The following is a 27,504-nucleotide window of genomic DNA, read 5'->3' on the forward strand; positions in this document are numbered from 1 at the left end:
ACCAGCCTGCCCTCTCTGCTCTTTTATCGCTCCCAAGAAAGCCCCCATCCCCTCACCCTCTCACGCCCTCCTCCTCGCCCTCACGGCCCCTCCTCTTCCCCACAGTCCCTTGGCCCCTGGGTACTGGCTACGGGGCCCTCCCCTCCACAGCCTTCCCACGGTCCCCTCCATGGGCTCTCTGAATAACAAACAGCCACCAGCTATTAAACATCTGCTCATTCCCCAGCTGTTACTAAAAAACACTCCACCGCACCTGTTTGCCGCTTCCCGGAAGTGCTCATCCCTCCCTTGCCCTCTGTTTTCCCCTGGTTGCTTCTGCTTTCCTTCCCCCCGTGGGAAGACCACTCATGAGAAGCGGGGGTCACCGGAGCATTTTTACATCATCTCATCGGGTACCCAACAGCTCTGTGAGGGAGCAATTTCATTTCTTGTGCTCAGCAGAGAGCATGGAAGCTCAGAGAGACCCAGTGACTCAGCCAAGGCCACAAGGCTGTGCTGGAAGCCAGGCTTCCACCTCCCCACAGGGCAGCGCCAAGACCCTCAGACCACAGCCCCCTGCCCCAAAGGGTGGTGTGACACAGCGGCAGCCCCTATCCCTCTCTCAGCTCCACCTCCCTCCTCTGTATCCATCCTGCCTCCTCCGTGCAGCTTCTGCCCCCTGCTTATCCTCTCCCCTACTTCTCTTCACCCACGGCCACCTCCTCCCCTCTCCAGCTTCAATCATCACCCACAGGGGGTGACTCTTAAATCTGTGTCTCACCCCCAAAGGGTTCCTAAGCCCCAGAGCTCAATTCCAGCTAACAGTCCATGCCCTCCAAACACTCAGCAACTCCTCGCTGCTGGTGGAAGCATCCACAAGGAGCCCTGAATTATAAAGTGCTTTCACAGCTATTGTCTCATTTAACCCTCACAAAAATCCCATGAAGGTGGGAATCCATCCCCCCGCCCCAACCATTCCCTCCCACATCGTTGTTTCATGGAGGCTTACCTCCTCCCACCCAGAACGCCTGGTGCTTGCTGGTGAGCCACCCTATCCATGTGGAAATCCGCCCGCCCGTGGAAAGATTTCAGCTCCCAACATATGGAGGTTCCCAGGCTAGGGGTCTAATCAGAGCTACAGGTGCCGGCCTACACCACAGCCACAGCAATGCCCGATCCAAGCCATGTCCTCGACCTACACCACAGCTCATGGCAATGCCAGATTGTTAACCCACTGCGCAAGGCCAGGGATTGAACCCCAAACCTCATGGTTCCTAGTTGGATTCATTTCTGCTGTGCCACAACGGGAACTCCTAGCTCAGGCTCTTGAGCTGCTCAGCCTGGGTTTGCTTGGTTCCCCTACTGTGATTAGGCCACACTGAATGCAAGAGCATCTGGCCCCATGTCAGCACTGATTGCCCCACAGAAGGGTGGGCTGAGTTTCCTCTCTGTTCCCTGTGGCTTCAAGCGCACCCAACCCGGGGCTGGGGTTCCTCACCACTGAGCTGTAAGTGTGGCCATCAGAGCCACAGACGGAGGCGAGCTGGGCCATGTGACAGGGCTTACAGGCAGTGTCTTTGTTTCCATGGAGTTTCAGGGCGGGCTGCTTGATCCTACAGGAGGAGCGGGATGGGAGGGCACAAGGATGGAGGCAAAAATGAGAGAGGGACAGGGGAAGGGAGGGTTCAGGAGACTGGTTCCAGCAAGAAGCTGCTCTTGGTGACCTATAGGACACGCAGCTGCCTCCCTGCCCCTGCCCCCACTCCCATCACCCCCAGGAGACCCTCCTCTAGTTCACAATGGTAGAATCATCAGGGCAGAGTAAAGACCCCCCGTTTCTCCTCTCCAGCAAGGGTTTTTGTTTTGAATTGAGTTATTCACCAACATTTGCAACATGGAAACATTCATATAAAAATCTGGATTCCTGGCTTTGGTGAAACGTAAGGCATGGCAGTCTTGTCCTGCATTTCCAGAGGGCCTGAGCTCCCCAGAGTGGTCCATCACTGAGCTCTCTTCATCCATGGACATCACCTGCCAGGCCGCTACCAGCATCTGAGATTGTAACCCTACATCTCCGGTCCCTGATTCTATGATTAGGGAGAAAGAGAAGAGAAATGGGATCTTCCCCAGAGCCCTTGGAGTCAGGCAGGGTCTTGACATTGGGCCGGGAGCTCAGGCTTCATAGGCCCCTCACTCTTTCCTTCCTCTATGAACTTGGCCTGAAATATGTCATGAAGTCGTTGCATGTCAGAGCTGGAAGGAACCTCAAACTAACTGGGCCAACCTATTTGCCTTACAGAAAAGGACACCAAGGCCCAGAGAGGACATGTGCCTTTCCCTGGGTCCCACAATTGGGTGACCGATCTCATACAGTGTGATGGTTTTGAAATATGTCCATAGACATATTTCCTCCTCCCTCCAAAAGATGGAGCCTAATTCCTCTCCCCCAAAATGCGGCAGGACTTATGACTCACTCCTAACAAACAGAAGTGGCATGGGTAACAACGTGACTTCTGAGACCAGGTCATAAATGACATTGCGGCTTCCTCCTTTGCTCTCTCTCCCTTGGATGACTTGCTTCATGGGAAGCAAGCTGTCATGTTGTGAGCACACTCAAGCATCCCTATGGAGAGGCCTCCTTAACTAGGGTCAACAAGTGGGGGAGCTTGGAAGTGGGTCTTCTGGCCCCAGTCCAGCCTTCAGATGATGCAACCTCAGCCGGTATCCTGACCGTAACCTCCTGACATTCCCTGAGTCAGAACCAACCAGTAGAACCACGTGTGATTCCTGACGCTTACAAACGGTGTGAGATAATACACATTTGTTGTCTCAAGCCACTAAGCTTTGGGTAGTTTGTTTTGCAGCAAGAGATAACTAATACAAAGGAGAGGATCAGTGAAGCCCCTGCCCTTTAAGCAACCCCCCTCCAGCCCCCTCAGCTTCCCAAGGCCCTCACCTGTGCTCCAGCTTCTTGCGGCTGATGCACATGGCCCGCTGGTAGCCCTGAGCAATGCACACCTTGTGACGGCTGCACTTCACCTTCTGGCAGGGGTCCTTGGTGGTATCCAGGGCTGCAGGGGCGCAGAGTTAGGACACAGGTCACCTGGGAATCCATGCCAGAGAGCCCTGGAACCCACCCCCAGCCTCCCTTCCGAGCTGGGAAGCCCCTCTCTCTGGCAGCCCTCGATAATCAGAGCTCCTTAGCTCAGACGTCCCACCCTTATCAGCGCCTGGCTCCCCAAGGAGCCTCAAAGGCCACAATTAGGATTTGCCCTCTGGTCTCGGATCTTCACAGGTGTCAGTCACCTTCCTGCACCTGCGAGGGGTATGTTACCTTCATCTCCTTGCTGATTGTCCTCCCAGCTCTTGATGTAGTCGTCCTGAGGAAGGTGAGAGGCAGGAGGGGAAGGGAACAGACCAGAGGGCTGGACCACCTCTTCCACAGGCCAAGTGCCACCGTGCGCATGGCTTCCCACACGATCCCTGTCTACCCAGGCCCTGCCAGCTGCCTCCCCCAGACCTCTATCCCCCTAAACCCACATCCCCAAATCCCTTCCAGCCTCTCCCACAAGTTCTATTTCCCTCTCCCCGCTCCCATGCTGGATGCTGCCGGGAAGGAGAAATCAGGGTGAGGATGCAGAGGGAGAAGAATGGGAATACACATGCAGTGGCGCCCCGGACAGTACTCACCTCCACCTCCTGGGGATCAGGAAGCAGCAGCAGGCCACCGGAAATGGAGCAGGAGGAGAGAGAGAGAGAGAGAGATGGGGATTTAGTGTGAGGTCCACCCTCGGACCATGTGGTCCCAAGGCTTCCCAGGCCTCATCATGCTGACGGTGGATGCCGGGCAACAGTCTTCAATGACTATGGTCCTCTGAGCTTTATGCCTCCAGTGGGAGGCCAGTACTTTACCACAGAGAGCTTAAGGCCTGGCCCGCTCAGGGCTAGTCTTAGGAGCAGTAGAGGTAAAGCCCATTGCTTGGAGGGCGAGGCCCCTTCCCTCCACTCCAGGCCCTGAAGCTGGTCCCAGTGGCTCAGCCTGAGCCCACCATCAGGACAGACGTCTGAGGGGCCCATCCTGCCTGGAACCGTGATTCTCATGCCTGTGCCCTGGCTGTGCCAGAAACGCCCTCTCTCCTTCTGCCTGGGCCCTTCCCTAGGCAGTCCCTTCCCCGGGCAAAAGCCCCCCAGGCAAGCAAGGCAGGCGGGGCCTCCCTTCCAGGCTGCATGGCAACTGTTTTTGAGTCAAGGCCTGACTTTCCTGCAGAGCTGAGATGGTGCCCTGAGAGACAGGTGGCCCTCTCAAAGGTTTCCTCAGTTACCACCATGCCGCTGCCAACCCTCAGATTCAGAAGATCTAGAAAAGGCCCTCTGAGGATACCTGTCCCAGCCCCCTCTGTGTGCAGCAGAGGCCAGGAAACCCAGAACAAGAAATGACCTGACACAGTAACACCGTCTCAAAACCCAGGTCTCCCAATGCCCAACAGACACCTCTTCTCGATATAGCACCCTGCTGGGGACCCAGGGCTCCCAGGAGTTCGTGTGTCACCCTGCTCCCTCCCGCATGGGCCTCTCCTGGGCCTGTGGACCCCACAGCAGCCAGAGGCACAGCAGCTCCCGCCCAGCAGAGCTCACTGGCACAAAGCCCCAGCTCATTCTGGTTTCCCCACTTTCCCCTGTGGGGGTGGAGGCAGCTGCTAAAAACCAGCAAACAGCTTCCGAGAGCTCCTGGTGGCAGCTCCGCTGGGCAGGCAGGGAGAGAGTGTCTCAGGATAGGAGGCTGGCAGTGCCAAGGAGCCAGGTGCCCACCTCCTCTGGACGGGGCTCCAATTGCCTCCCTCATCCGGAGTCCCACCCAAGGACTAGTACTGGGCAGGGATGGGGGGCAGAGGCCTCACTCTGGGGTCAGGGGAGGGAAGATGGAGGGAAGAGACCGTGTCACGCCTGGGGAAGAGAGCATGGAGCCCTGGCACCAGAGGGCACCCCCACGCGGTGGCGACAAGCACAAAGGAGGGCGACCACTGAGCTCTGAAAGCCCAAGGGCTCTGAGGCTCCCATGTGTCCCCTGGAGGTTGACAGGCATCAGAGGAACAAGCGGGGGCAAGAGCCTTTATCAACACGGCCTCCTGGGCAAGGGCCAGAATGGGGCCAGGCTCAGCATGCAGTCGGCCTCACACGCCGATAGATCTCAGTGTGGTCAGGAGTGTTGCTGAGCACGTGCTTCTGCACACGTGTGTGCACTCATTCGGGCCTTGGATGTGCACAAGCACGCTCCTGGGTGTGTGGCCTAGAGCACATATGTGTGCAGGGGTGTGTGTCTTCCGGTCACATGTGAAGCAAGAGCGTGTGCTGGGTGTTGGCAGGAAAGGACACTTCAAGGCAGGTCACCCAAAGCCAGTTTGTGTCCATCCAGTAACAAAGTAACAAAACCTACTCCTGAGAGCAGCCTCCAGTTTTCACACCTGGGGACCGAGGCCCATCGGCCTGACCTTCCTGCCTCTTTCTCAGGGAGAGAGGGCCAGGCGGGCTGGGAAGGAAGCAGGAGGGCAGGAGGCTTCTGCCTGTGGGGGTCTGATGGGCGCTGGCTCTGCTCCCTCTTTCTGCTTTGCTCTCACGTGTGTCTTTGGGCATCTCTTTGTCCGCCTCCCCATCTCTCTCTCCCTCCTTGGTCTCGTTCTCTCTCTCCCACTTCCCTCTCCCACACCAGGCCCCCACAGACATGTTCAAGCAGCCAAGGGTCCCACTGTCCTTGGACCCAGGAGCAGGCAGGCAGGAGGAAGACCACAGCAGGGGCTTCCCGGGAACCTGGCCTGGGCGGCCCCCTGGGCACTGGGCAGACTGGCCCAGGCTCCTGGCTCGGGCACCCACCCAAGGCCCCAGCACATGGCTGGAGCCCTTCTGAGCCCCTGGACAAGGAGACTGCAAGGCAGCTGACAGGGAACTGAGGCACGATTTCCCGGCTTGCCAGGGCCAGAGGAAGCCAGCTCAGACCAGTCCTTGTTCCCCAGGAGCTCATCAGTGGGATGAGGTCCCTCCCGTGGTGTCCACGCCACCACAGACGGGAAACGAGGCTGAGAGTAACCAAGTGGCCAAGGCCAAGGTGATATGGTTGGGACAAAAAGTAGGGACTGATTGGAGTTTCCTGTGGCACAGCACAAGATGGGGTTGCAGCTGCGGTGTGGTTTCAATCTCTGGCCTGGGGACTTCCACATGCTGCAGGGTTGGCCCCCCAGAAAAGTAGGGGCTGGCCTCCTTGGAGTAGGGGTCTTCCCGTCTGCTCCATGATTCTCGGGGAGGGGAGTGGGCATGAGGTTGTGAAGAGGACAGAGGAAGCGGCTGGTATGAGTCACCTGCCCTCAGTCAACAAGGTCTGTGTGCCCCAGAAGCCACCCACACAGGAACTGGAGTGTGTGTGTTTAGGGGGCTGGGTATCAGCCAACGACCTCGATACCTGCTCACTGACTCCCACACTCTAGCCCTACCCTCTGCCTTAACCTCCAACCAGGCTGTAAGCAGAAGTACTGGGACTCAGTACAAAGTGGGTTCTCAAAGGTCAATAGCAAGAATTTCTGGGAATTCCCGTAGTGGCTCAGTGGTTAATGAATCCGACTAGGAACCATGAGGTTGCAGGTTCGATCCCTGACCTTGCTCAGTGGGTTAAGGATCCGGAATTGCTGTGAGCTGTGTTGTAGGTCGCAGACATGGCTTGGATCTGGCGTTGCTGTGGCTATGGTGTAGGCCAACGACTACAGCTCCGATTAGACCCCTAGCCTGGGAACCTCCATATGCCGTGGGTGCAGCCCAAGAAAATGGCAAAAAAAAAAAAAAAAAAAAGAAAGAAAAGAAAAGAATTTCTGGTTAGAAATCCAGGGGGGAGTGGGGTGGGGGATGAGGGAGTCCCAAGAAAAGGACTTTCACTGTCCAGCTGCCTTGTTAGAGGACTAGCAGGGCGCCATCTCCACCCAGCCTAGCCTTCCCCTGATCCAGCACGCAGGAATTGAGCCCCTTCTGGATACAGTGTTACCTGGCCTGGGTTCTTACTCAACTTCTTGTCTCTACTCTGGTGGATGAGATCAGGGAGACCTAAATGGTTCTGGATCCCAGGACTCTCGCTCCCAGGAAAGTTCAAGCAGCCGGCCAGAGAGAGGGATGAGGAGGTGAGAGGGCCCACATAGAACCCCAGGCTCCCCCACCAGTGCACCTTGGGCCAGTACCGTGGCTGGCAGGATCTCAGCATCCATCCCGTGGGACCGTTCAGAGATTAAAGGAGATGGTGTCTGGGGGGTGCCTGGGGTCCACCAAGTACTCAGCAAATAAAAGCTGTTACAGAAGAGGAGCAGAAGAGGAGCAGAAGCTTCAGGTGGAGAAAATGTGGGAGAAGCAGGAAATGGACAGGGAGGGGCCACACGAGGAGTCCCTGCAAGTGGAGAAGAGAGAGGCCACCGCTGGGAAAACAGAGATCGGGGGGTGTGAGGAGAGGGTGACCAAGGGGCCTCGGTGGGAGGGGCGATGAGGAAGTCCTGTGGGTGGCATGGGAATGGCTGCCCTGGGGGGTTGAGCGCAGGGACACACTTGGGGCCCTAAGGTCAGGGGTGGGCTGGTTCATCTATAAGCTGAAAACGAGGTGCCTGTTGGCACGTGTGAATAATGCCTTTCCATGCAGTGGTGTCTATTTATGGCACCCAAGTGGGCTCATCAGCAATTGTAAGACATGGTCTGAAAAAGACACTAGAGTCTTCTCAGGAAACAGGAGCCCGGGTCTATCCTGGCTCAGCTGCTGAAGGACCCTGTCTCCCCCAGAGAAACAAGGGTTTGGAAGAGCCCATCTCCAGTACTCTGGGGCCAGGCTGGAGGGGAGATGGGTCATAGGCTGAGATCCGAAGTTCTAGGCCAAGGAAGGGCATGTCTGTTTTACTTGGTTAGTAGAACCAGCCGTGACCACCCGACACCCAGTGGTGCTCAGCACAGGGCAAGCACTTGGGAAAGGGTTTGGGATGTAAAAATGCACCGTGGCTTGTGTTTCTTTCTTTTCCTTTTCTTTCTTTCTTTTTTCTTTTTAGGGCCATACATGCAGCATATGGAAGTTTCTAGGCTAGGGGTCAAATTGGAGCTGCAGCTGCTGGCCACAGCCACAGCCACACTAGATCTGCTGCATCTTTGACCTAAGCCACAGCTTGTGGCAACGCCGGATCCTTAACCCACTGAGTGAAGCCAGGGATTGAACCAGCATCCTCATGGATACTAGTTAAGTTCTTAACCTGCTGAGCCACAACAGGAACTGCTAAGGCCTATGTTTCATGGTGCTTTTAAATCAAGTCCTCTTCATGTATTTTTACGTCTGTCTTCCTTTTATTCCCAACATCCTGTGAAGTAGGTAGGACCGATAGGATCAGCCCCACAAAAAAATGAGAAAATTAAGGTTCAAAGAGGCAGGGCAACAGGTCAAGGGTCCCAAGACAGATGAAGAGCTGGGCCAGGACTCCCTGTCCCCAGCCAAGCCTATGCCAGGAAGAGTCCTGCACTGAGAGGAGGCGGGGGCCGGGGGTGGAAAGGGCTTTGGCCCCACCGTCTGCTCTAAATTTGGCTCATTGTGCATTCTCGGCAAGTCACTTGCCCTCTTGGGGTGAAGCATCCTCTTCTGTGCCATGTGGGTGTTTCTCAGCAACGGCTGCACATCTGAGCCACCTGCGGAGCTTTCTGAGCCTCCACTGCCCCAGTGCCACTTGAGCCCACAAGGCAGGCGGCTTGGGCAGGGCTCCCCTGGTGCTAGGCAGGCAGCTGGGCCAGCCCACGGCACCTGCTCTCAGGTGTGAGGTCCCTCTAACCTCTTGTGTCTAATGCTCTCATCTTCTCTGGCTGCTTCACGTCTCAGATGGGGCCTCAGGGTAAAAAGAGCAGCTCTCCTCCTCTGAGGGAACCTCACACAAAGCAGATGCTCAGGCCCACTCGCTAGACCCTGGTTTCCTGACTTCCCACTCCAGGCCTCTTCTTTCTTTCTTTTTCTTTTCTTTTTTTTTTTTTTTTTTAGGGCCACACCCTTGGCATATGGACATTCCCAGGCTAGGGGTTGAATTGGAGCTGCAGCCATCAGCTTACACCACAGCTCACAGCAACGCCAGATCCTTAACCCATTGAGCAAGGCCAGGGATCGAACCTGCATCCTCATGGATGCTAGTCAGGTTTGTTAACCACTGAGCCACGATAGGAACTCCACCCAGGCCTTTTTCTTTAGGGTACATATCAACCTACCCTCTGCGCTTGTGCTTTTATGACCTCAAACCAAGTCCTTCCTGCTGCATCTGCTGCGCTCTCTCCAGCCTGCCCACTCCCCACCATGCCCACTGGTCCCCGCCCAACCCCGGCCTCAGTTACACTATAGCAGTGTCTCCTCAGGCTCTACCTGCTCCCAAGTGTCTTCCATACCACAGCAGCCACAGGGATCTTTCTAGAACATAATTTTGATCATGTTTCTCCCTCCTTAAAACCCTTCTCTGAATACACAGCTTGGTCTCATTTTGAAAAATACGTTTAAAGATGATTAGGTAAGGAAGCTCCAGTTGCCTAATGGATAAGGTATTGGCCTCCTAAGGTGATTAGGTAAAAAGGACTGATACCAAGTGTTAACAGTGGTTTCCTCTGGGGGAGAGGAATAGAGAATTTGGGCTTCTTTCTGCCTTCTTCCAAGTTTCCAAAATTTCTGCAGTGAACATGTATTACTTTTGTGATGAAGGGGGGTGAAAAACACAATAAATATTATATTTTTAAAAGCCTTGGAGTTCCCATCGTGGCTCAGCGGAAATGAATCTGACCAGCATCCATGAGGAGGCAGGTTCAATCCCCTGGCATTGCTCAATGGGTTAAGGATCCTGTGTTGCTGTGTAGGTCACAGATGTGGCTCAGATCCTGCATTGCTAGGGTTGTGGTGTAGGCCAGCAGCTACAGCTCCAATTTGACCCCTAGCCTGGGAATCTCCATATGCCATGGGTGTGGCCCTAGAAAAGGCAAAAAGAAAAAAAAAAAAAAAAAAAAAAAAGCCTCACAAGGTCCCTGTCACCAACAGAAGAAAGTCCATCTCGTCTTGATCTGTTCCCAGCTACCCCAGCCCTATGTCCTTAAATAGGATGTTTCAGCCTGGCCAGACCTCGGCACAGCCTTCTTCCCCTCTGGAATGCATGTTTGCATCCAGCTCCTGAACGTCTATTTATCTTTCAAAACCTGGCTCAGGCATCATCTTCCCTAACCTTGCTCCATATCTAGTTTTCTTTCAGGTGGACTGTACTCTAGCAGTTTATTTCTGCTCTGCTTATACCAAGCAAAGCCAGGGCTTCTGCCTTATTTCGATGGCCAGCTCCTTGAGGGCAGAGACCATATCAAGTTTACCTGTTTAGGCATCTCCATTGTGGCACAGCAGAAACGAAGCCGACTAGGAACCATGAGGTTGTAGGTTCGATCCCTGGCCTCACTCAGTGGGTTAAGGATCCGGTGTTGCCGTGACCTGTGGTGTAGGTCACACATGTGGCCCGGATCCCACATTGCTATGGCTGTGGCGTAGGCCGGCAGCTACAGCTCCAATTAGACCCCTAGCCTGGGAACCTCCATATGCCACAGGTGTGGCCCTAAAAAGCAAAAAAAAAAAAAAAAAAAAAGTTTACCTGTTTAGGCCCAGCACCTAGCATGTTGTATAAAATAGCTAATGTCTTTTCAGCAATTACCATGTGGGAGACGTTATGCTAAGTGTTCTACACTCATTGGTTCATTTTACTCTTCACAGCAATTTAAGAGAAAAATTACTATTATTATCCTATTTCTCAGGTGATAAAATTGAGGCTTGGAGAGGTTTAGTGCCTTATGCAGGATCATTCATCAATAGCACAGCAGAAGAATATTGGTACCCCTGGAACTGGTATTCTAGAATCTGTGCCCTGAACCAGAACTCTGGATTGCTCCATAAATGTTAGCTATCTGCTAACATTTTTTCTGCTAATGTTATTTTTCTAGATAATTATCTACGAAAATCCCAATCCAGGGGCCGGACCCAAGAGGCCCAATGCCAGCCCATGGGCGGTTTCCTCCACCACATCGGCTCTGCTCCAACGCCTAGGCAAGGTGTCCTGTAGTCAGAGCAGAGGGATTGGCAGTGGTGGGGGAAGACACTGGGGGGCCCCCCTTCTCCAAGCACTTTCCAGAACCCCCTTCACACACCCCTGGTCTGGCTGGTTTGGAGCTAACTCATCTCCTGCTTTGATCTCAGCAGCTCAGTCCGGTTGCCATGGAGACAGGGCCCACTGTGCCAAGCTGGGGGAGAAATGGTGGTGAGTGCGCAGGCCTAGCCAGGCTTAGGGGGCACATGCTGGGTGTTTCCAAGCGCTGTTTACTTCCTGTCATTTTAATTAGCACCCAAATCACCCGCTCACTTCACAGCTTGAATTAACCCAATCTCTCCCAGCCTCTCCATCTGGTGAGGAGGATGGGACTCAGCAGTGAATCAAGCAAAAGAAGAGCGGCGCCCCAGGGCTAAAAACCACCTGGACAAACCTCCACCTGCCTCTTTGCAGCGCAGCATAATGGGGAGTGACACCCCCCGCCCCGTCCCAGCATGGAATCTGGGCACTGGGTACCTGCTAGGCCTGGCCTCTGACTGCCAACAAGACTGGGGGCTAGAGAGCCTTGCCCTCGCCGGGCACCCCTCCCTTGTCCATAAAGCAAGGCTGACTCCTTGCCTTCTTCCCTGAGCTGCAGAGGAACCCAGGGCAATACGGCTGTGAGAGAACTTTGTAAACTATGAAGCTCTAGTCTTTGCAAAACCACCAAACAAGTCCACTGAATGAAGCTGCGTTCTTGGGCACACACAGCGGGAGCCTGGGCGCCAAGGTGGACAAGAGGCACTTCTGGTCTCACTGTCGCAAGGAACCTCAAATGCAGACTTTTTTTTTTTTTTGTCTTTTTTGAGGGCCACACCCTCAGCATATGGAGGTTCCCAGGCTAGGGGTTGAATCAGAGCTGTAGTTGCCAGGCCTGCACCACAGCTCTTGGCAATGCCAGATCCTTAACCCACCGAGCAAGGCCAGGGATCGAACCTGAGTTCTCATAGATGCTAGTCGGATTTGTTAACCACTGAGCCATGATGGGAACTCCAAATGCAGACTTTTGACATCATTTCTAGTTGAGGATCTTTACAGCCAAGAGGCCCACTAACAGGGCCGAAAGATGTTCATCATGAGACTTTAAAGAAATCACAAATTTTATAACCCTGTTATGGCATTTCTTCGTTTTTTGGTAGATCAAAAAGCTCTAAAAATGGAAGCGGACCATTTGAAAGGCCCCATCACCAGCATTATTGTTGCCTCATTCCTGAGGCGATGGAAACTCTAATGGGGCCTGGTCTACAGAGAGGGCCCAGGAGTGGGGGACCTTGTGGCTGGGGCTCCTCCTGTCCCTCCCTCCAGACAGCCTGGGAGCACAGGGCGGGGGGGAGCGGGGGACCCAGAAAGGAATGAGCAGGAGTGAAGTGGGGGCCACCGGCCCTTCTCAGTCAAGGCCTGACACCCCCATCACAGACCCAGGCAGGCTTGTTGAGGAGGCAACGCCCTCGACATGGAGGAGGCTAGGAAGGGGGTGGTCATTAAATATTTGCCCTCTTACACTGGGAGTGGTGGAGGCTGTCCTAGGCCTGGACAAACAGACAGAGACAGGCATCTGGAAGACGCCCAGCCTCCCGCCTCCTCTCCCCTCCAAGGAATTTCCTTGGATGACAAAAATGTGCTTATCACTCCCAGGAGTTCTCTACCTGGCCTCAAGTAGGGCTGTGCCCACACCCCCACCCCCAGACTCCGTGGGGCCTGAGCTCTCCACTCCTCCAGGGCACCTCGGGCCATGACCCCAATCCTTGGGTTTCTAGTCCTGGCAGTGGCCCCAGGCATCCATAGAGGGCAGAGAATAGGAGAGAGGTACAGGGGAGAGGGGGCCTGGAGTTCTGTTCTGTGCCGCCTCCGCAACTCTGTTTCCTTTCTGGAACGTGAGTGGAGGGCAGGATTTAAATCCCAGGGATCTCTGAGGAGGGCCAGAGACTGGAGCTGCAGAAGCACAAGCATGGGAAGTAAAAGCCTTAGGCCGTGAGGGGAGACGGGTTCCCTAGTGTCTGGTCTGTTTCTTTATCTATGAAATGTGGAGATGTGGCGCCTAGTGCTTAATGCCGCTGAGGCTCCACAATTCTGCTCCCCCAACTCTTCCAAGCTGAGAACTTAGAGAAGAGCGGAAAAGGAGCCCTCCCTACCTCCTCCGAATTGTGCAAGGGAGTAAGGCATCAGGGAAGGAGCCAGCATGTTGCGGCGTCCAAGCAGAAATAAGACCCCAGCCAGGCCTGGCTCGTCCTTCCTGCTGTGTGCAGCCTTGGCCTCTTCTCGGATGTGAGGAAGAGAGCCACAGGAGCAAGATGCCCGGCCTCGGGCACCTGGTCTCCAGTGGAGGGAGTCCTGTGCTCACCCACCCACCCACACCTATGATGGGCGGGTGGCCTGCACTGTGGGCCACTGAGGTGGGGGGGGGAATTCTGAGCCTCCCACCCTGTAGGAGAAAGGGGGAGGCTGGCAGTAGCCAGGTCTAGGCCCTCACACACAAGGGAAGACAGGGAGGCGTGGGCAACCCACTCCCTTCACAACGTCATTCACTCCTTTATCCTACAAATGAATCCTTGGAGAGTGGGGTGCCGGGATTCTAGCTGTGACTGGCTCAACCTTTCAGGGTCCAGAAAGAGGATGAGATCGCCCCCAAAGAACTAGTATGACTCAGCCCAGAGCCGCAGCCCCCCCTTTGCCCTCTGCCCACTGAACCCACAGGGAGAGGAGAGGGCGAGGCTCAGAGAATGGGTGAGCCGAGATCCTTCCTGGCTCTCACAGGCCATGGTGCATACATTTAGATTGAGCACCTACTGTGTGCACAAACACCCCATCAAAGCTCTGAGGATGGCGTGGTAAGGTCACAAAGCAGTCTATCCCCAGACTCTGCCCTCAGGGACCTGCCTTGGGAGGAACGTGATAAACAATTTAAAGTACCAGCAGGAGGACTCCTGAGATACAAGCCCACACTGTAGGCGATGCCATGAGGTGGCACCAACATGTACCAAATGAGTTTATGGGCAATAAATGCTCCAGGAACCCCAAGGAAGAGGCTATACCTACAACTGAACACTGACTGAGCCCTCAGGGGGTCAGAGGTTGGGACATTTCAAGAATCACATAGCCTTACGCGAGTTCTCCATGTGGCGCAGCGGAAACGAATCCAACTAGGAACCATGAGGTTGTGGGTTTGATCCCTGGCCTCCTCAGTGGGTTAAGGATCCGTATTGCTGTGAATGCAACGTAGGCCGGTGGCTACAGCTCCAATTTGGCCCCTAGCCTGGGAACCTCCATATGTTGAGGTTGTGGCCCTAAAAAGCAAAAAAGTAAAAAAAAAAAAAAATCACATCACCTTACAGCTTGCAGCTGGGCCTCGGTCTGCCTACCGAGGTTAGACACATTTCCCCTGTCTATAGCCCTCAAAAGACCCACATTACACCTGCAAGGAAATAGTCACCACAGCAGGATGCTCATCCCCAGCCTGCTGTTTGCTCCAGGTTGCCTTTCGGCCTCATTTCTCAGGTTTCTTGGTCTCTGGTTAATACATACTCAACCTGGGTCTGGTCACAGATACTTCCTCAGAAGCCAAAGGAAAAGCCCTCCCCTGAATGCAAAACCTTGCTGCCCAGCTTGTGGCAGAGGTGGGTGGGGGACATGTGTAGATGGAGGGGCCGTGGACGGGCTCTAAGTGGGCAGGACATCTTCCCAGAGTCACAGAATGACAAGGGCTGCCCATTAAACAAGGGGGAACATCAAGGGCCAGGAACACGAAGTGGCTCCCCCAGGGGGAAGACAAGCTGAGCGCCCTCCCTGGGCCCTGGGGGGGCGGTCAGGGGATGTGAGAGCTCTTCCGCTCCTCAAGCCCTCTGGAGAATCGAGAGGGTGGCGTTGGCTGGCCATCCTCTTCAGACTGCCTGGAAGTCAAGAGGCGCCTAAGACAGCCTCTCTAGGCAAAGAGTGCTCTTCTCTCCTGCTCCTCCCAAGGCTTGGAGCCCCGCTGGGTGTTCAAGAGTCCCTCACCTTGGTGACACTGCTGTGGGCCATGCCAGCCCCTCCCGTGCGGGAGAGGATCTGAAATCAGGGTGTAGGGGGAGGAGGCCAGTGGGGGACCCAGCCTCCCATCTCTAAGTCCCAGTAACGGGATCCATGCTGACCCAGTTTGGGATTCTCACACACCCACACTCATCCGCGCACACCTGTGCAGCGCATTCCCACACTTGCACTGGTTCAGATATTCGGGTGTGTGTGTGTGGGGGGTGTACCCAAGGCGTCTACTCTGGGGCTCATACTTGTTACCTGCCTACTTGGTGTCATAAAAACATGAGCATCGTAAGTGGCAGCAGGTGATGTTTCCTTGGGCCAGACTCCAGGTTCACGGTGAAGGCCCCAGCCTAGGGGAGATGCTCAGGTCTGCAGTGAATGAGTGAATGTACAGCAATATCTTTCTCATGGAGACGGAGGCATGGTGTGGGCTAGCCCCAGAAATACTGATCCAGCTGGTGTTTCTCCATGGGGCTGGAGGGTTTTGCCTGCAATGGATGGCCTCCAGCCCCCTGACAAGATGTCATCGTGTTTACACGACCATGTCAATCTCCTTGACTGAAACCGAGTTCAGAGAGGTTATGTGATGTGCCTGGCATCAGGTGGCCAGGCAGTGCCAGAGTCAGAACCTGAAGCCAGGCCTCATGCCTCTCCTGGGTGGAGAGCTGCCTGTGGAGGGTCACTAGGCCAGGGGGTGGGGAGCAGGCTGTGGCAGGTTGAGAGCTTCGGCTCTTTCCTAGGAGGTGCTGCTACTGCCTAGGACATCCTTGACCTCATAAGCCCAAGCCATGGCAGGCTCTTCTTTTTCATTCCCGCTAAGGGTTAGCCCGAAAGTTCTCTGAAAAGCAAAGTTGAGTTAGAGGAATGACCTGGATTTTAATCTCAGCTTTGCCACTTACTAGCTATTTGACCTTGGATACGTTGCTCAGCACCTCTGTTTCAACCATAAAATAGATGGACAATAAAGTAATAATAACTATCTCACAGGTTGCTGGGGACCCAAGAGACAGTGCACATAAAGGGCTAACCACAGGGACCGGCAGATGAAAGGACTCATGGCAACCAGGGATTCGCCGTGGGTGAACTTTGTGCCTCCCACATGCCCAGCACTGTGCTGGACGTGCAGACATATCCGTAAATATTGATGATGTGATGGAAGTGGAATACAAAGCAGAGAAGAGCCAAGAAGAAAAAGAGCGCTTGGAGCCTGCCTGGAAGAATGCTGTGTAATGGGCCTGTCTCCTCTGAAGTGTCCATCTCTATCTAGGAGGCCCTGGAGGCTTTGTTCCAAAGGCCGCAGTAAACTCCCACCCACTTCTGCAGGGAGTGAATCTGGAGATGGTCGCGCTGGGGAGTGGAGCTCCGGAAAAGCCCAGGCCTGCGCAGGGTAGGGGGTGGGGAGAGCCCCATCTCCTCCGACTGGAAATTCCCTCCTCCCAGCAGCCACATGCACACGGGGCATTCGAAGAGATCTATCCAGACTCAGGCGAGAGCTCCACGCCCACTGGAGGGGAGGATTACTCAGCCGGTAAATCCTTCACAACCCCCACGCCCACCCCCCCATAATCCTAGTGCTCAGAGAAAGAATGCTGGGCTGAACTCAGCTAACCAGCTCAGACCAACTCCACACTGGAGCAACAGCCCAGGCTTTCCTTCCCTTCTTCATTCTCCTGACCCCTTTGACAATGATTCCCTCAATGTCCCCGTTCTGTTTGGTCTATGCTATCTATGTAAGGAGACAGGTGCTTCACCCACGCTACCGACCCCCTGATTCTATTCCCCAAGAATATTCCACCCTGCTGCTTGCTTGCCTCCTTTCCACTGAGGCCAAGTGGAGGCCCTGCACCATTTTGTGTCTGATGATCCATGAGGTTCTGGCTCAACTTGGCCATGCCTTAGAGGTTCAAGAGAAACACTTCTCTCTCTTTTGAGGAGCCGAGGAGCATATTTTCAAGAAAGCCTGCTTGATGAAATATACAGAAAGCGCAATGCTATGGTGCCCACCTAGAGGGTCTTCAGTCCCTAGGGTGGGAAGTGGGGCCTCTAGAGTAGGAGAGGGATGAAAAATGTCTACGGTCCTGGCAGAGCCCCTGTGTACGGTTTGTGCACTGCACAACTCCAGGGGGCATCACGCACAGTGGGGCAACCCTAGAGTTATGCAATGCAGTGGCTCTGAGCTAGTAGCCTCCCGCATTTCTGCAGAAGCTGCCAAAGGATCCCCAGAGCCAGGCCCTCCTGCCAGCCTTCCTCGTCCTCCTTCTTTTCCTGACCCTGTTCTCCCAGTCAGGGCTGCCTTAAATGGGGTTTTAGAGGAAATCTACCTGAGAGAAGCCCGAGGCCACCCAAACCAATACATGCCCTGAAGATTTCCCTGAGTCCTGTGGGGGTAGGTCGTACAGAATTTCAATCTGCTGCCTTTCTTCTGACAAGCATGGGAGGAAGGGGGAAGTGATTGGCACCAATACAGGGAGACAGGTGGGCAGCGTGTGCCAGGGGGTCAAGCAGTCAGTCACTTATCCTCACCCACAGAGTTGGCTATTAGAAGTCAGTAGAGGAAGGGAGGGGGGGAGGAATCTTTTATTTTTAAACCTTTACTGTTCTGATTAAGCATTTCTTTTCCCTCTGACCTTCAGCAGTCCCATTTTGGAAGCTCATACAGCCAGCGAGTCCGAGGGAGGCCTGGACCAGTGACACATGGATTCAGCATGGGCCAGCCTGCTGCCGACCTCTTGCTGCTGAGGCCGGGCTGCTTCCCAGGCAGCGGCAGGAGACTGCAGCTAATCTGTGCTGGGCCTGCAGGGGACACGGAAAAGGCCTTGCTGGAGCTCCAGGCTCCTGTCGCTGGACTAGCCATGGGTGGTGGGGCAAACAGCCCACTCTGGGGTTCAGACCACTCAGCCCTGAGGACCAAGCAGCATGTGAGTCCTTCTGATGAATTACAACCTACCGGTTTGACTTTGGTGATAAACAGTCACTTGTTTCACAGTAACAAAAAGATGCGTATTTCTGCCTCTTCCCATCATTTGGCTGGATATCCTAAGAAATGTGTTTTAAAGACACTGCTAAGGAACTTCTAGACGCACACAAATTAAGATGAGAAAGGTCACAGTGTGGCCTGTGTTATACTAGGTGGGTCTGATGAGGGACTCTGGGGAATAAGGAGCAAGAATTGGGGTCGCAGAAGAGGCTTTCCGGAAACAGGGCGTTGGAGAGAGCACCAGGTCGCGGGTACCAGCACTTCTCTCCTCCGGAGCATCCGGGCCCATCCTCCACCCCACACCCCCGCCCCACCCTCTCTGGGTCCCAGCCACGCCCTCTGCCCTCCCCTCCTCACTCCTACTTCCCCTTCTGGGAACACACAGCAGCCTCCGGTTCCCCCCCCCCTTGATCTACAGGTGCACGTAAACAAAGTGCTGCAGCAACGCTGGCTCCTCCGCAGCCGCCTCCCCATCCCCCTCCCCTGCAAAGTTCGGCCCAAGGTTAAGCCGGGTTTCCATAGGCGAGCACTCAGGGCCCCCAGACCCTTCTTCTGGGCTCTCTCCTCTGCTTCTCAAGCCCAGGGCTATGGAGTCTTCCTTTGGGATTGAAAAGCCCCCTCTTCTGGGCCACACTTCCCCATAAAAGATTAGTTCTGGAAAACCAGCCTCCGTTCAAGCTCCTGTCCCTCAGCCTGAGGACCCCAGACCTGGTCCTGGCAGCCACCCAGAGGTGGCCTCCGGTATTTTCGATGCCTCCCGCCGCACCCCTCCACCCCCATCACTGACACGCCTTTCACCATCTCGCCTTAGGAGGATTGCTAAGAGCGCCCCCTCCCAACTCAAATCGCCAACCACGGGCTCTGTCCCCTCCGTCCCCCCAACCCCCAAGGCCCAAGATGAGAACAGAGGGCAAGTGCAAGACGATGCTACCCTTTTCCACCGGCCCCACCCAGACCTGCCCCTTCTGCAGTGGCCCGTATGTGGAACGTGCAGCATCCACCTAGCTGGGGGACGCCTGGGGTTAGCTTACCAAAAAGAGAGAGAGGGAGAGAGAGAAGGAAAAAGAGGCAGGTCGGGGGACCCATCCAAAGCCAGAGCCCCCGATCCTCCCTCCCTGCACCCCCCCTTGCCTCCCGCACCCCTCTCCGCATCTTGCCCTGCAGGGGAGACCTGGTCGCTAATGCGCACCCCCAGATCAACTCTTCACCTGGGACTCACCCGCGGCGGGTGTGGGACTGGGGGTCCCAACCGTTCCCCCCACCCCCGCCCCCGCCAGCTCCCGGGCCGGGATGGACACAGGAGGAGGCTCGGGACGGCATGAGTGCGTGTTGTTTACTCTCAGTGCTGGTTTGCTTAGCTGGTTGGGCTGCGGGAGCCTGTGGCTGCGATGGGCGGCCGCCGCTCCCGGCCCCAGGGTCTGCGCTCCCTCTCCTCCCCAAACCTCCACGCCCGGCTCTCGCGGCCCAGCAGACTCACGTCTCGGAAGCGGTTCCAGTGCTTGATCTTGCCGCTGTACTGCGAGATGGACGACAGCCATTGCTCGTCCTCCATGAAATTGCCGGGGGTCTCGCCCTCCTTGAGCCCTTTGGTGTCTCCTTCGGCCAGGGCGGCAGCGGTGAGGAGCAGCAGCGGCAGCGCCAGCCGCCCGCAGCCTGGAGCGCCCATCGTGGTCTGGGTTCGACCTGGGAGTCGGGGGGTGGGGGGTCTTGACTTCTGCAGTATTTTAATGTCCTTCCTCCCACCCTGCAGTTGGCCAAGCAAACGTCGTCGTCCTCTTCCGCAGCCCTCCTCCTGCGGTCTGACTCCGGTGACAGACAGTGGGTCGCGGCTGAAATGTGACCTGGTTAGGAGATGCACTTGTCTGAAAAAGCCCAGCGCTGGATGTGGAGAGGAAGAGAGAATCAGAGAGGCTGCGCCAGCAGGGGCCGTGTCTGTAACTGTAGCATCAGCATCACGTTTGACATCATCATACCTGGTTTAAAAAAAAAAAAAAAAAAAAAAAAAGGAGGGGGTAAATTTCAAAGGGAAGCACTAGATCAGAGCGCCAAATGCCAGCCAGCCACCGCAGAGCCCAGCCTAGCCCAGCACTCAGGGAGTTGCAAACCAAGGAATCCAGAAACGGAGACGTCTCTGCTTGTCTCTCCAAGGGTAGAGAGCAGAAAGGAACCCAGTCTCCTCAGGGAAGATGGAAGTGGGGGGAGAGAGACACAAAATTCTCCAGTTACAAAGCCAGCCAGGCTCAGGTGTCTAAAAGGGAAATTTGGCCACAGACGCTCTTCCTCCCCCTTGCTTCCCACCCAGAGGGGCTTGCGTCCCAGCCCTGACAGCTGGCTTCCTGCGAGTTATGGCTCCACAGTGATGGGTGGCTTCATTAAGACAAAGGCCATATAACAACTGGCTGCCTCAGAACTATTGCTGCCCAGCCCCACATGCTCTTTTCAAGGAAAGGCCCCAAGTGTTGAATAGCTGGCAAAACAGAGGCAGATGTCCTCCTCCCCAAGCAGCTGTTTAAAGGCTGTCACCCCTTTTGTTAGCTCTTCCCAGGGCAACCATAAAAGGCGCAAGTCTGACCATTTCATCTGCCTTGAGGCTGCAAATTTGGAAGAGGCACATTTGCAATGGTTTTGATCTCAAGTTGATTATAAGAAGCCATTGGGGGAGTTCCCAACGTGGCTCAGTGGTTAATGAACCCAACTAGTATCCAGAAGGACGCAGGTTCGATCCTTGGCCTCACTCAGTTGGTTAAGAATCCAGTGAACTGTGGTGCAGGTCGCAGATGCAGCTCAGAACTGGCGTTGCTGTGGCTGTGGTGTAGGCTGGCAGCTACAGCTCCAATTCGACCCCTAGCCTGGGAACCTCCATATGCCATGGGTGTGGCCCTAAAAAAAAAAATAAAAGAAAAAAGACAAAAAGACCAAAAAAAAAAAAAAAAAGCCATTGGGGAAGGGGGTGGGGGTGGGGCTGGTTTTGTTTGAAGTGTTTAGGTTTTTGTTAAAATTGTGATCCTTATCATTACCTTTAGAAATGTGTTGGAAAAAAAAAAGAAAAAGAAATGTGTTGACATACCAGCTGGGAAGGCTAGAGGCTGGGCACAGAGTAGAAACGGGGTGAAGTTTACATCACAAATAAATTGAAGAGGAAATAGATAATCTGTCAGGATAGAACATATGGTACGTTTGGGACTCAAGCAAGCCCTAGATTGTGTTTTTATTTAAAAAACAAAAACAAAAACAAAAAAAAAACCTTGGCTGCTGTGATCTTAGGAAAGAAAAGAAAAATCAAAGGCAATGAAAAAACATGATCTTAATCAGTAGGAAAAAACACAGGTTATACAGTTCATAGTCACCCTAAATCTGGCTGCCTGGGAATTGCGCCTAATGCATCAATGGCTTGGGCTGGGATCCCTTGGGAAAACAGGAAACAATAGCTCCCTTTCCGTGTTTTCTTTTTCCTTTGCAGTTGGATTTAGAGGTGGTGCTGCAATGAAGCCCCGGCCATTGATGTCTTCATCTCACAGTAAATAAAGCAGCCTTGCCTTGCCCAGGTATACAGAGCAGCAGTGTATAGTAGAAGGAGCTGAGTTTATTGTCATACATACAGACTGGGGATGGAATCCCACTTAGTAGCTGGGTTCTGGGGCAAATTCCATAATCTATTTTCCATCCACAGATTAATGCTAATACCACCTATCTCAGAAGACTGCTGTCAATTCTGTGCAAAATTACATACCAAGGGCCTGGGCATAGTGGGCATTTTTTAAATGTTAGGTCTTCTTCCCTCAGGCTGGGAAGAGAAGCCCATAGTTCTGAATGTGTACTAATACTGCCATCTTTTCCCATTTCAATCCTAGTCTCTTAGCAAAGCTAATTACATGTCTCCAAGGCATTGGGAAGGTAGATCTCAGCTATCATACCTCCCCCATTCCAATACTATCTTATGAAGTTCCTGGGTCTTCTGAACTTACTAAAGCTGCCCAATAAAGAGTTTGGTAAGGCACTGATAAAAACAAGAGGCCCATCAGTAAGACAACAGCTGTTTCCAGACCCCTGAAGGTCAAAACATTTCCCACACTCCTGGGCAGCTTCTCCAATGGGACTTGCCTTCTGCAGCAACTTCAGGCTGGGTCAATATTAGCCCTAGGCTTAAAACAAATCAACAATGGTTCAGGACTGTTAGTTAAGCCAATAGTAAAGCTATTTAGAAGAAAGAATCCAAATTTCCAGATGAGGAAGAAAAGAGTTGTAGAAAATGGACAATACCTACGGTTTGTAATGAAGAAAAGGTTTTCCTAAATGTTCAGAGACTTACTGGCAGGTCGGTCTTTCCAAACCAAAGGGCCTCAAAGCTGCTGGCTGTATCTGTTAAATGGTACATGTTTTATGCTTTTTTTCTGTTTGTGTTTAATATGCAGCAATACAAAATGGCAGACAGAACCTCAGTTTCTAAATAAGAAACTTAAATTTAACCACATCTTTAAAATCATTTAATTCCATTTTCAGATGACCTCAGAAGGGTAAAAAGCCAAAGGCACAAAGATGTTCATTCCAGAACTATTTATAATAGCCAAACCCTGAAACTAAATCATTGTCCATAGTTAGATATCAACTAGTTAAATTATAATACATACAATGGGCTACTATGCAGATATTAAAAATAATACAGATCTGTATCTATTTGCTAATGTGATCTACTACATATTGCTGGGTAAAAAAAAGCTCATTACATGAGTTCCAGTTGTGGTTCAGCAGGCTACAAACCCAACTAGTATCCATGAGGATGTGGGTTCAATCCCTGGCATCACTCAGCGGGTTAAGGATCCAGCATTGCCGTGAGCTATGATGTAGGCTGCAGATGCAGTGTGGCTGTGGCTGTGGCTGGCAGCTGCAGCTCTGATTCTACCCCTAGCCTGGGAACTTCCACATGCTGCATCTGCAGCTGAAAGAGAAAGGAAGGAGGGAGGGAGGGAGAGGGAGAGGGAGAAAGGAAGGAAGGAAGGAAGGAAGGAAGGAAGGAAGGAAGGAAGGAAGAAAAAGACTGACTCCTTATTGAAGTTCTTGTAACATATGATTCCATTTGGAAGGAATAGCAATAGTGCAGCAATTCTCGAACTTTCTGGTCAAAGGAATCCTGTACATGGAAAGATTATTGAGGACCCCAAATAAATTGTTTTTGTTTATATAAGATATAAAGTATAGACACAGATATACTGTACTTGGAAATAAAGACAAGCCTGCCTCTCAATTTTTCTGTGAAACTAAACCATTCTAAAAAAATCTTTTTTTAAAAAAACTTTAATTAAAAAAGTTTGTTTAAAAATAGCAACACTGAACCCATTACATATTAAGAAAATAATGCATTTTATGAAAAAGTTGTATTTTCCCCTCGCCCCAAATTAGTAAGAGTAGTAGTATTGTCTTATACTTTGGCAAATCTCTTTAATGTCTGGCTCAAAGAACGACAGGTAGATTAGCTTATAGCAAGTTTATAGTTTGTTAGGGCTGCCGTAACAAAGTACCACAGACTTGGTGGCTTGAACAACACGATTTATTCCCTTAAAGTTCTGAAGGCTTAGAAGTCCAAATTAAGGTGTTGATAGATTTGGATTCTCCTTAGAAGCCCCTCTTTCTGGTCTGCAGATGGCTGGCTGCCTTCTTGCTGTGTCATAACTGGTCTTTCCTCTGTGCGTGCATGCATGCACGTATTTTATGTTTTTTGTTTTGTTTGTCAAGTGATTCTTTATTGAAATAGTTTCCATTGTTGTTCTTAACCAGCTGGGCATTCCACAGTACCAGTGTTGATGTCATGAGGGTGGGAGCCATCAACAGTGCAGTCCGTAGACTGGGCAGTCCCCGAAATCTCTTTATTGGTGCCAGGCATTTCTTCTTCTTCTTTTTTTTTTTTTCTTTCTAGGGCCTCACCCCTAGCATATGGAAGTTCCTAGGCTAGGGTCCAAATTGGAGCTGTAGCTGCCGGCCTACACCACAGCCAGAGCAACACTGGATCCTCAACCCACTGAGAGAGGCAGGGGATCCAACCCGCAGCCTTGTGGATATTAGTTGGGTTTGTTACCACTGAGCCACAAGAGGAATGCCACCAGACGGTTCTTGAGCTAAAGACAAGTGTCATATCTATTGGAAGATATCAACAATCTTATCAAAAATGGTATTTCCACTGTACTTTAATGTTTCTGCTTCTTCCTGTCTCTTGATCATTCACTGGGGGCTTTGATGATCAGGGCAGAGGCAGAAGGAACTTCCTCAATCTGTCCCCATCTGTTCTGAATGGTCAGTTTCACTGTAATTCTCAGATCCTTCCAATCACAGGTTGCTCGGCAATATCATCACCAAACTTTTTTGGAGACAACCCCAGGAAGCCAAGCATGGGAGTCAGGGGTCCAATGTTTCTTTGTGTGTCCAAATTCCCTCTTCTCAGACTGGCTTAGGGCCCATCCCAACAGCCTCAGCTTCATTTTAAATTAATCACCTCTTTAAAGGCTCTATCTCCAAAGAGTCACATTCTGAGATACGGGGTGGGGAGGGGAGGGCTTCAATTTATGAATTCTTGGGGACACAATTCAGCTCATAACAGCAGATAAAACTGGAAATAGCTATTAAGGGCATAGGAGAAGTACTCAGAGCAAACTGAGTTAATCTCTAAAATATATCTATAACCTAAAGCTACCAACTTACAAAATTCTAGAAAACACAAAATACACAAGCATAATATTCCATTAACCCTAAGTATGATGATGTTACCATATCACATAGCCTCTGGAAAACCCCACTGTATACTCAGAAGAAAATCAGAAGTGAAAATGGCAAATCATACCTTAATATTTTTATGAAAATAGTAAGACCTTACCTCCCCACCAAAGGATCTCAGGACTCCCAGGGGTCCACAGACCACATTTTAAAAAATCACAGATACAAGCTGTATGACTGGCCTCAGGCAAATTTTTTTACCTTGTTAAACTGTTTTTAAAATGAGGAAAATGGTAACACCAACCTAGTGGGCTTGTAAAGATTTAATGAATAAATACGCATTATTCACAAATGACAAACGTGAGCATTTTGCTAATATTAGCTATTATTATTTATGAAAAATTACTTAGAATGATATATATGCTTAAATGCATAGGAAGTAAGTAACCTCTGGATGAAGAAATTTTTTAAACAGACATTTAAGTTGAAATTTTTTAAACAGATATTTAAGTTGAAGTATAATATACATACTGAAAAAAGCATAAGGCATAAAGTATACAGCTTGATGATTTTTCACACAGTAAACATACTTTATTTAATGTCATCTTATTAACAACAACAAAAAAGCTACTGTTAGGAGTTTCCGTTGTGGCTCAGTGGTAACAAACCCGACTAATATCCATGAGGACATGGGTTTGATCCCTGGCCTTACTCAGTGGGTTGGGAATCCAGCGTTGCCGTGAGCTGGGTGTAGGCTGCAGGTGCAGCTCAGATCCTGTGTTGCTGTAGCTGTGGCAGAGGCCTGCAGCTGCAGCTATGATTCAACCCCTAGCTTGGGAGAACTTTCATATGCCACAGGTGCGGCCCTAAAAAGACAAACAAACAAAAAACTTGATATTAAACCACAACAGCAGCTCCTTTTCTTACCTACTGCATCCTTTGGCTTTGCTATCCATCTCCCTGTAGGCATCAAGACAGAATATGAGAGGTATGCCTTAACTCTATACCCCTCTGGTGCCATCAGATTCCCTTTAGCTGGAGGAAAAGGGCACAGTGCAAAACCAAACCTAAACCAACCTTGGTTCATTATACAGCTGGAATTTCATCAGTGTCCAATTTAGTAAACTCTAAAGTTCACTGAAAAAATAACCATTATAAGTCACATTTATCATGTCTCTACCATGGGTACAGAGTTCATTTGGGGGTAACTTGTGCCGCCTCCAAAAAAACAAAAAAACAAACAAACAAAAACACCAAATTATTCTCCATAACAAGGTTCTTTATATAACAACACAGATATTGTGTAATAATCATGGTGAGAGATTTTTTTCCCCTTCTCAGAGAAGTTGAGGGTAAAGTCAGTGTCTTGAAAGCCAGGTGGAGGGATTTAACTCTATTTCAGTACAGAATAAATTGCAAAGTGATAATACTATGGAAGATTGGATTATAAACACAGAAGAAATTCTCCAATATTCACCCCATTACAGTTTGGTGAAAGGCAACTTGAAATCTTTAAAAATTCTTTTAGCTCCACTGAAAAGTATTTGCTCTCTAATATTGTTGCCCTTCTACAAAAGTAGTTAAAACTATACTTTCTTTAGCACTACATTGTCTCAAAAAATTAGTCCACTGGCTTCTAGAAAGAAAATTTAAAACATAAATAAAAATCTTTTCCAATTCTGTCAATACCTACCAACTTAAAAAATTCTACAAAACATAAAAACACATAAGCACACATTCCAATAACCATCAGAATGATGATGTCACCATGTCATGTAGCTGCTGGAAAACTCCACTATACGATCCTGAGAGAATGACAGTGAAAAAGGCAGATAAATTGTGAAACATTACTTAACATCTTGGTTAAGTCCTTAAATGCATAGTTACCTCTAAGCACTAAATAAAAGAATTTCCAATTGTGTTAAGAAGTTAGCATGTGATATATAAAGTTACATTTTCTATTTTTTTTTTTTTTTAATCCAGCGGCATATGGAGGTTCCCAGGCTAGGGGTCAAATCGGAGCTGTAGCCACCGACCTACACCACAGTCACAGCAACGCCAGAACCAAGCCATGTCTGCGACCTACACCACAGCTCACGGTAACGCTGGATCCTTAACCCACTGAGCGAGGCCTGGTATCAAACCCGCAACTTCATGGTTCCTAGTCAGATTCATAAACCACTGAGCCACGACGGGAACTCCCTAAAGTTACATTTTCTAAAAGACCAAATTTTTTTTTCCCTAAAAACATAAATCATACCTTTGATACCCCAGAGAAGACATCTTTACTTTCTGGCCAAGTATATTCAAGAGCAGTTTTCAAAAACAAAAACAAAAACAAAAACAAAAAAAGAGCAGTTTTCAGAAAGCAACCAGGAAGAGAGAAGCAGCACCAAGACGAAGGAGGGCACTGAATGCCACAGTCGACTTCACTTATCAGTACCAGCCCTGAACACTCATTCCCACATGCCATCTAACAATCAGGCAAGTGAGGTAAAAGCTCAACTCAAATAAAAAATATTACCTGTAGAAAGCTTTTTCTTGGGGAAAAAAGTAACCCTGCAGGCACCAATATATAAATCCTGCACGAATAATACAACTATGCCAGGGAAAAAATGATGGCAGCATTGTATCCCAACACACACTGACTAAGGGGGTCAAACTAACAATAATACTAAAAGAAAAACACGG

General features: G+C 51.3%; 1 protein-coding gene across 2 annotated transcripts in view; it reads right to left on the bottom strand.

Annotated features, from left to right (window-relative positions):
• The window catches only part of SPOCK2 (SPARC/osteonectin, cwcv and kazal like domains proteoglycan 2), a 29,963-nt gene extending 9,495 nt beyond the window's left edge, over nt 1-20,468 (bottom strand). Inside the window, exons 1-6 of one of the 2 annotated variants that reach the window (XM_021073211.1) lie at nt 20,410-20,468; nt 19,589-20,084; nt 3,670-3,678; nt 3,314-3,359; nt 2,936-3,050; nt 1,478-1,592 (exon numbers count right to left, since the gene is read on the bottom strand). In XM_021073211.1, the coding sequence (XP_020928870.1) occupies nt 1,478-1,592; nt 2,936-3,050; nt 3,314-3,359; nt 3,670-3,678; nt 19,589-19,777 (474 nt within the window). In that variant the 5' untranslated portion in view covers nt 19,778-20,084; nt 20,410-20,468. Of the gene's footprint in view, nt 1-1,477; nt 1,593-2,935; nt 3,051-3,313; nt 3,360-3,669; nt 3,679-19,588; nt 20,085-20,216; nt 20,383-20,409 lie in introns of those variants that run through there. The other variant, XM_021073210.1, reaches the window with a different exon arrangement.

This window comes from Sus scrofa, chromosome 14 (genome assembly GCF_000003025.6).
Source record: "Sus scrofa isolate TJ Tabasco breed Duroc chromosome 14, Sscrofa11.1, whole genome shotgun sequence".
In the NCBI taxonomy this organism is placed as follows: domain Eukaryota; kingdom Metazoa; phylum Chordata; class Mammalia; order Artiodactyla; family Suidae; genus Sus; species Sus scrofa.